Source organism: Octodon degus, unplaced genomic scaffold (assembly GCF_000260255.1).
Source record: "Octodon degus isolate 3935 unplaced genomic scaffold, OctDeg1.0 scaffold00024, whole genome shotgun sequence".
Classification (NCBI taxonomy): domain Eukaryota; kingdom Metazoa; phylum Chordata; class Mammalia; order Rodentia; family Octodontidae; genus Octodon; species Octodon degus.
In genome coordinates this window covers 20,784,319-20,794,326 of record NW_004524600.1, presented here as the reverse complement: position 1 = coordinate 20,794,326, position 10,008 = coordinate 20,784,319, and the positions used below count along the sequence as shown (strand labels likewise).

General features: G+C 37.1%; 1 protein-coding gene across 1 annotated transcript in view; it reads right to left on the bottom strand.

The window, feature by feature from the left end:
• Window positions 1-4,911: 4,911 nt before the first annotated feature.
• Rab32 (RAB32, member RAS oncogene family) overlaps window positions 4,912-10,008 on the bottom strand; it is a 22,026-nt gene continuing 16,929 nt past the window's right edge. The window contains exon 3 of the mRNA XM_004628558.2: window positions 4,912-7,045. Within this exon, the coding sequence (XP_004628615.1) occupies window positions 6,896-7,045 (150 nt within the window). The 3' untranslated portion in view covers window positions 4,912-6,895. The remainder of the gene's footprint in view (window positions 7,046-10,008) is intronic.

Sequence of the window (10,008 nt, the reverse complement as noted above, 5' to 3'; positions counted from 1 at the left end):
CCCGTCACATGTGGAATGGTTGAAAAAGATGTGGTACTTTTATATAATGGAGTACTACTCAGGTATAAAGAATGATAAACTTGAAGCCTTCATATTTAAGTGGATGCCCCTTGAAGATATACTTATTAGTGAAATAAACCAGACCCACATCTGTAAATATCGTATTGTCTCCCTAATATAATGACTTACAATTTCGTATGCTGTTAGGTTTCTAAATTTCTTTGTAAAAATATGTAAATGTTCATTTCTACTTTTATATAATTATTTTTCCTTCACATTCTGTAAGCACTTAAAATTCAACATATCAATATCTGATGGAAAATACCTGTGATATGCCAAAATGTTTGACACTTAGACGGATAGGGTAAACTGAACTGCATATATTGCAGGTTAATAATTAGCTTTTTTTCTGGAGGGTTAACAACATAAGTTAGATCAAAGTTGGAGAAAAGGAAGGGCTGCATGGTTCGCCAACATTTTGGCCCTAGCCTTGCAAGGTCAGGGAAGACTTGGGACATATTAGAACCTGTACTGTAACAACATGTAACTCAGTTGTGCTCCAAATTATCTGATCAAGAAGATTATGGAGTCACAGAGGAATTTTTTCAATGATGTAAAGTGAGCCTTGGGAGAGTAACATGGAGAGAGAAAACATTTTCTCAAGCTTTCACAGAGAGCAAATTGGTTAAGCAATGGCCGGGACTCATCTTCATGTCAGACACTGACAAAAGGATGTACAAAGAGCGGTACAGGGCTACCGGATAAATCCTGAAAGTACTTGACTGATCTTATCAGATACAAAAGTTAAATTTCTTGTTATATATGTCTTGCTATATCTTGGTCTTAACCATCCAGCAGAAAAGTATAAAAATGAGTTATGTAAAGTAAATCCATATTAATACGATGAACTGTAAAAGGCTCAAGTCAATAACTTCTGAAGATAACCCACTAATATTATAGACTGCTAGACAGTGTTAGATTGTTTAGTTGAATTCAAACACATATAGTATTTAGATGCCAATAGAATATTCACCTCTGACGGGACAAAAAGAAAAAAATGGATACAAAGGAAAGATCATTTTGTATTTATACATACAAAATAGTTAGGATACATTTACAGCTACTTTTGCTTAATTCTATGAGAAGAAAAAGGTATACTAACAGTGTTTGGACAGGATATCCTGTCTGCTTCTTGTACTATGGATAACCACTAAGAAGATAACAATGTACAGTGTATTGATTATCAAAACTGTCCTATTAATCAGCTGTGAAACTGTCTCATTCCTATTCATTTCTCAATAAAAAAAATAAATAAAAGGTGTTATGCCATAAGAAAATTAGACTTTATTGCTAGCATTTAAAATCATTCTGAATCAAACTATTACAAAGTGTGAAAATCTTGACAGAAAAAATTTTTTAAGAGTACAACACTTATAATCAAGGCAAAAGAAATTTATAGAAATTAAACATTGCAGCTAGACACAATAATATATTGGATTGAAATTAATATACTATTTTCAATCACTGTGATTCTGGTCACTTAAGGAAATTGTTGTGCTCCTTGAAGCCCTGGGGCTCTTAAACAAGTTGTTCTTAACCTCAATTTAACAGCATACTTGATGCTATGCTGAAGATACAAAGGCAAATATTTTGTAAGTGCAATCTACAAATTTACTGTGGTCTGACATTTTCAAGCAAATAATCATTTCACTAAAAGAAAGCATCACATATTACCTTAGAGTAAATGTAGTCATAATTTATTTAGATTATGATATATAAACACTTAAGCCTTAAGAGTATGTTTGGCAATAAGAAGATGGGAAAATAACGAATTTGGTGTGGGAAACACTGCCAGACCTGTTGGACAAAGTCAGCAGTGTTCAAGGGACTATTCACAGCCTTCATCTATGTAAATAGGTCTAGCCATTCTCCACTTCTAATTACCGTGCAAGCATAAACCACAATTCTATATCTCTTCTTCTGGTAATCTCTATAGCCACAACTTGAAAAATCAGAAATTATTTTCTATCTGTAGTGATGCATATTGAACCATTGGCTTTGCACATACTAGGCAACACACTAGGCAATTACTGTACTACTGAGCTACACCCAAGTCCCTTGAATCATGCCATTCTATAATCGCCTTTCAAAATCGGAATTGAGTATAAATATATATTTCATGATTTTACTTGCACATAGGTCCTACTCTTTAATTTTTTTTTTTTTTTTATTTTACTGGGAGTTGAAATCAGAGAAGTTTTTTTTTTTTTTTTTTTTTTTTTGAGACAAGGTCTTAATAAATTGCCCAGGCTTAACTCAAACTTGTGATTTTCCTGCTTCAGCCTCCCAGAGTCCTAGAAGTACAGAGAAGGCCTCCTTTATAGTTGTGAGTTGTCTATTCTGAAATACTAGATGGAGTGAGCAGGAACAAAACACTCACTCCATGCATATGTAGATGTGCTCTGAGCTGGACAGTAGAACTATTAAAAGTTACCTGATTAAAAAGCCTGATACATGTAAGATCTGAAAAGGACAAAATCATTGGTGATGTTATTCAATGCAGTGAGAAGCAAAGACAGTTTCAACTAGCTTTTGTTCAAAGCAATGTGTTCCAAATGGGAATGCCCTTCTCCATTTTCAGTATAACAAGCACAGTGGGTGACCAATGTAAAATGAAGCACTACTAACACCTATAATCTACTATCACAGAAATGTAAACACCGTCTAAAAAGCTAAAGACTATTTGAACCAAATTTTCCCAATTCCAAGCTTCTCTGAGGCAGCTGCAATTAACAATTTGGTATTTATCTTTCCAGATGGTTCACAAAGCCTTTAAATTCTTAACACATATCTTAACAAAAATGTTCCCATAGTGCCGCACAGCATCTCCTAAGGTGGATGTATAATTGCCTATTTTGTTTTTCCTCCCTGATGAGGAATATTTAGATGACTTCTATTTTTTTATTTAAATGAAGTACAAAGTATATAGTATACTATATATACAATATATACAAAGTATATAGTAGTGCTGTAGTAAATAGACTACACAAGCACAGGCATGTTTATTTGGGGTTGGTAGAAAAAGAAGATAGAAATTTAAAATGAAATAGCAATTCTCCTTTTCTGAGAATATTTACATTAGGAAACTTTCAGTTCATTCTCTTGAAATGGGTGCACATCATCCTGTGACCTAAGTTGGAATCATAGCTTTCTCAAGTCCTCAAAACCATCCCTCTGGATCATAGGTCCTCTATTTCTTTTTTTTTTTTTTTTTTTTTTTTTTTTTTTTGAGAGAGAGAGAGAGAGAGAGAGAGAGAGAGAGAGAGAGAGAGAGTGGTGTGTGTGTGGCCAGCTCAGCCCACCAGGGGGCGGGGCTGGCTGGCATGTGGTGCTGGGGGATTGAACCGCGGTCCCTGATGCTTTGCCAAGCTTGTTCTAAGTAGGTGCCTTAGACCACTGAGCCATCTCTCCAGCCCCATAGGTCCTCTATTTCACTCTGACCTCTAGAAGCCTACCTGCGATATCCTGCTCCAATCCACAAAACTCTTTTGTAGCAAAGATTGGAAAAGTTGCTTTTTTTCATTGATAAAACCAGTGATCAAACGCTTACGATCTTATCAATTACTAAGTGGATAGGAGATGAGCTGTGTGTCACATATTGTGCCACATGTGTCAGTATGGAGGACTAGTTCTGATGTATTTTTAATAAATAGTTGTGTAATGTGTTAAATAGTTCTGGCTATCTTGGAAAAATTTCCTCCTGTCTTTGTGGTCTTGCTGAGTTGCCTAGAATGTGCACAGCATTTTGGTTGAATACTTATTCAATATTCAATGCTAAAAGAGCTCTATCTTCTATTTTTACAGAGAGGTTCTCTGAGTTGGGAAGGGATTTTGTTTTTAATTTTACTTTCCTAACAATAATAGTTTCACTTCTTGACAAGGCATGGACGAAAAGTGAAAATTGAGGAGCCATTTGGGAAGGTAGCTTTATAGCATCTATTATGATAAATTTAGTCTACCACAGATTACCAACTTACTTTCCTGCTTGTTTGTCAACATGAAGAATATAACCAAACTAATAATTTTTACAAATCTAATGTTTTCTATTTCTAAGGGTTACTGCTCACTAATATTTTATTATGCATCATTATTTCTGTAAGACTGCTGGTTTTATAGTCTTTCCCTATTTTTATTAATTGCCTGAGTTTCTATTACCTTGCTTATTAACCTTCACCTAATGGGACAGATCATACATATATTATGTTCTTTTTTCTGTTGTATTCTATAATTGCGTTTATGGAAGCTGCTGTATAAGACTTGTTTTTTTTTTTTGTTGTTGTTTGTTTGTTTGTTCTTTTTGATACAGGGTCTTGCTATGCAGTTCAGGCTATAGTGATCCTCCTGTCTCAACCTCCCCAGTGCTGGGGATTACAGGTGTGCATCACCACACTGATGGGGCCACACAGCATGTGGTACCAGGGATTCAACTAGGATCTTTGAGCTTGCCAAGCAGGTGCTTAGACATCTGAACTATCTCCCCAGCCCTACATATGATATTTTGATATAACCAAGCATAATTGTTTTTCCCTCTTTGCATTGAGGATGCAAAAAGTTGTGTTTTTGTTTTTTTTTTGGAAAATAAAAACAAAAGCAAGAACAAAAATCTGAAATAAAGACAGAAACAGGGTAACATACAACAATACATGTTACAGATTTTCAAAACAGGAATAGCTGATTAACAATCGTTGATATATTATTTTTTATTGTCAAGTATGCTGCACAGATTAACAGATATTGTTTCCCTCCATGCTGAACTTTTTATAGTTTTATTTCTTAATTTTGTATTTAAGCTATTTTCCATATTGTATCATTCTTGGAAGTGAGACAGAATTATCATTTACTTTTTTTTTCCCCAAAGGACTAACCAATGGTAGCAGCAATCCTGGAAGGTTAGTTCAAAACTGTAAGCAAGAATGTTTGTCTTCTTCAGTGGTTGAAAGCAAATGTATAGTCTTCTCACTGTATAAGGCCTTCTGATTTTTAATGACAATGACTTGTAAGTAAAAATGAAAGTGTATATTTTAAGCATTTATATTTTGAGTAATCATAGATTTTATTTTATTTTTTAATACCATAGATTTTAAGCTGAAGAATATTTTCCTCATGATACGCTGTTTTCAAAATAAACATCAGATTTTCTGTGAAAGCATTTCTGAGCTCCATTCTCAGATAACTAACTCAGCAAGTGTACACTTAGTCTCAGGAATTCTCACTGAACAGCTTCAGTGCTTCATGTACAAAACGCAGGATCCCAAACTACACTTCTAGAAAATCTCCACCTTTGATAGCAATCACTTCACAATCTGTATCGGGTTACTGACCTGTGCATGGCAGGTTAAAACACTTGCATTTTCATAATATGTGAGATTCACAGAAAGAAGAAATACAGATCCTTTCATTCATAAAGTACCATGCAGTGTTTGAGCCATCCTGCATATGCGTGTGCATGTGTGTGCGCATGTGCATGTGTGTACAACTGGCTTTTTAAAAGTGAATAAAGGAGCCACGGTGTTCTCTTGTTTCACCCTGACTTCAAATGTTATGTTACACACAGGGAAGGAAACCTCAAGTATGAGGCAAACTGTCAATGTCTCATCCTGCATTAGCACTAGGGTATAACATAAAAGCTTTAACATATTTTTGAGAGAAATAAATTGGATAACGCAGTCCTTGAAAATAAAAAGAGGGGCCTGGGAGATAGCTCAATGGCTTAAATGCCTGCCTAGCAAGCGCAAGGTCCAGAGTTCAATTCCCAGTACCGTCAAAAAAAGAAAAGAAGAAGTAAACAAAATTTTCTAAGGCAGAAAAATAGCATCTTAGAACAGCATTAACTCAAAATACAGGCCACACACTTTACTTAAAATATTTATTATTTTCCTTCATTTATTGTATTGTTTACTGACAATACAAGCACTGTTGAATCTGCTGGAAGTTTTTCAACCATTACAGTACAAATGTCCAAGGTTTTTATATAAAATTATACAAGATCACATTTCTGTCACAATTCATACTTTAGATGTTTAGATATCAGTGTAAGTGCTTTGAAATAAATTCTCTTTTTAACTATTACCATTACGGATCAGAAAGTACTCTTGAAAAATATGCTCCAATTCTAAGTAAAGAGAACTGAATAGTAGTACCAGTATGGCCCTTGGTTGGAAACAAACACTCTACAGAGTGTAGAGACGGGACTAGGGAAAGAGAGGAATTATTCATGTACATTGTTTCCCAGTGGTAATAAGTGAGCCCAGAAGGAGCCACCCACAATACAGAAGTGGTAGGAATAGCTTTTTGAGATAGTACAAAAGGTAACAACAGTTTCAGAAAGTGCGACCACATGACACTCCTGCCATGACAGGTGGACTCACGGTATTTAAGAGAAAAAAGTTTACATGAAGTACCAATTCCAAATAGGTGACAGACCTTCCAAACAGTAACTTCAAGAGTTTGCGGCTAAGAGAGTCTACACATCTCTTGAGCAGTGAGGTCAGACAGTGGAGACAAAGCTATAGGCTCAACGTTATTGGAACACTGCAGGAGTTCATTACCACCCCAGAGCTTACACTAAAATCCCACCACCAGGAAATCACTTACAAAGAGGTTTAAAAGAATGTAAACAATATCCTCCAAAGGATGGTGACAGCAACAAAAGCCTGGGGTCATCTGTTAAGTCACAGAAGCGTGAGTGGGCTGTTCTCTCCACCTGTTCCAATTTTAAATGATCAGAGGGGCCAAGTGTAACAGGACTGTGAAGACTCACAGCCCACAGCAACTTTTGGTCATCCTCCGGCATGTACTCGGGACCAAGGCAGGCACAAGAGAAGCAGAAGCCACGTCAGCAGCACTGTGCTTTGCGCTTTCCTACTGAGGTTTCCTGATCCAATTTAATTTTGTCCACATCGTTGTCTTCACTAGGAAAGTGCGTACAGTTTGTGAGAATGTTCTCCACCAGGAGCTGGGCAGCTTCGTCTATGTTTATATTATCCTGTAACACAAAAGCAAAGAATAGCGCCAATGCTGGCATTGCCTCCATTCTTAAAAGAAAATGTTGAATATTAAGGAAACAGATTTGTCAGAAGGGACGCTAAGGACTTCATTTTCTCTAATACTCACATACCTGCATACTGAGTTCAACATCACTGAGTTGTGTGGCTATAGGAATAAATTTTTTCTTTTATCTTTCTAACCAGGAACATTTTTTTGATGTTCCTGTTGAAAGCCCTGTGGGTTCAATGAGCTATCCTGATGGCTGAAAATGAACCACCTTGTTCGAGTTGTCATAGTAGACAGCCCTCAGATTAGAAAACCTCTGCCCTTGAGTTTATAATTGAAATATTCATGTTGCCAGTGAAGGAAAAAGTAAAGGGGGCTTAAACTACATCAAAATTTGTTAAAGCACCCTATCGCTCTTCCGTCTGTGAGCACAAATTAATATTTTGAGTTATTATGCATAATTAGCCTAAAATCATGTTGTAAATATGATGCCCTTTAAGGAAACCCTCAGAATCACTAACTCACAGCATTTGTATGGCCTTTTCATAAATTCTCACAAAATTCACAATCAACAACACAGAAAATACTGTTGCTTACTTTTAAAAATAAGTTCACATCTCCAAAAGCATTGCAAAATGTAGCGAGATTTCCTGGCTGCACCTTCACCCACAGTCCTTCAGGGTTAGCAGCTTAGGCAGCCACAGTGCAGACCCAGAAATCAGGACATTAGGTGAGAATATTGTCACAACATTCATCCCCCAATGCTATTTCGCTCCCCCCAGCTACTGGGCTCTTTCTCTGATGCAGCATCAGAAGCTGTGTTTTGTTGTCACATCTCCGGGGTGTCCTTTCATCTAGGACAGGGACTCAGTTTCTTTGCCGCTGTGACCGGATACTCTTGGGGAGCATTCACTAGAAAATATCCCTCAGTTAGGGCCTGTTAATATTTCACCACGACTCAATTCCATTTTACCTTCTCGACAGGAGCAAGACAGGTATCTGTATCCCCAGTGCACCCGCCGAAGTTGCAGCTGCCAGGCTTCTCACCTACGTTTTCCTTTTCTACTTAGTAAGAACGGAAGTGCGAGTTTCCTGTTTCTCACCTTCTGTATACTCACTAATTCCAGGACAGGACCTGTTATTTATCCCCTGAAACGATTAACATGGTGTTTAAGGGTGACTTTTCATTACCATCACTCTTTTTGTATTAGTTGGGATTCTACTTTTATTATCTTTTTATTATTTTTGTAGTTTAGGGGAAGGGCCTAGAAGGATGTTTAGGGTCTCACTACTAGATGGGACTTATAGTGATCCGCCTGTTTACAGCCTCTCAAGTGCTGGGATTACAGATGTGTACCACTGCACCCAGTCTCAATTGCTATCTCAGTGTGCCATGGGGGCGGGGCCAGCACGGTAGGTCCAGGGATTGAACATCGGGCCTCTGAGCCTGCTTTAATCTACTGAGCTATTTGGCTGGCCCTTGGGATTCTACTTTTAGAAAAAGATTCTATCCTCCACGTATTTGGCATTTGTTCGTGCACAGCATAGGTAACTTAAGCTTGTGAGGCAATTCCATTTTGACATTTACTGTGCTGGTTCATCTTCCTTGGTCTTTCAAAGCTGCTAGAAAGAAGCCCCGAGTCCCTGTGGTGGGTCTCCATCATTTCTTTGACTGCATCTTTAGATTCTTGGCAATGCAAAACATCTCAGGCAATCTTAAGTTTCTTGTACCATCAGTTACTTCCCTAGGAATCTTCTTTCAGCTTACTAGAAAACCATATTCAAAAACCAAATTGCAGAACCAGGAACAGGGCCTAGTGGTAGAGCACTTGCCTAGCATGCATGAGGTCCTGGGTTCAATTACCAGTAACAACAATGAATTCTAAGGACTAGAAGAGTTCATTCATTTTTTTAGTTTCCTTGTTTCCAAGCCCTCTTAACAAAAAGAGCAGCAAGTTTAGGTAGAGTTATGTTTATACTTCTTTACCCATTTCTCTGTCTTTTTATTTATATGGCTATGTGTGCATGTATGTGTTTATGTAAAACTGCACAAATGTTTATATTGTTATCCTCAATCAAATCTAAGACCTTGAGGTCTATGATAGCCTTCTCCCTTATTTATGTTACCTTTCTCAGATGGTGGGAAAGTTAGAAAAGCTGTTGTTTATTCAGGTGTCTTTCAGCAGATCAACACCTTTTAAAACTTCTTTGATCTCAAAATAAATGTTAACTTTAATATAAGCTCAGAGCTTTGACTGTCCAAGTATAGCTCAGTCCTCATTATCCCCATTACAGAAAACTGCTCCACTGCACTTGGTCACAGTGATCAGGAACAGAAATTGAATTAGTCACAAAGTATCATACTAGCAGTCCATTATTTGCCATAAAAGGACGAAATGTATACATGCATACGTGTCTTTCTCATTAGAATTCAGAACATTAGAACTCAAGCAAAATCAGATGTAAAGCCAGCTGCAGGCCGGCTCAGTAGATCTATGGTGTTTACTAGCCATCCTTAGAAAGTAGATGAAGCACTGAACTGCAGATTTTTAACTTAAAATATGTATCACTGCTATACCCTGAAATTTTCTGCTGTATTAAATAGGAAATTCTTTAGAAATTGTTTTTAGTACATTTATATGAAAGCTCGGAACACATCTGCACCTTGTAACCAAGTTCTCCTCAACCCTGTCCATGTATCTTCTCTATAAATAAAATAAATCCACACATACATCTTCAAAGTTTAGGCCATACAATATTGTTATAGTTTGTGTCCATTTGTCCCCCCAAAGCCTCATGGAAGTCATGAGGCAGGCTTGCTTCTATTTGTGATTAGTTTATGATACACTGGGATTATGGGTGTGAGTACTGCTGGGATTATAGGTGTGAGTGCTGCTGGGATTATGAGTGTGAGTGCTGCTGGGATTATGAGTGTGAGTACTGCACCCAGCCTGG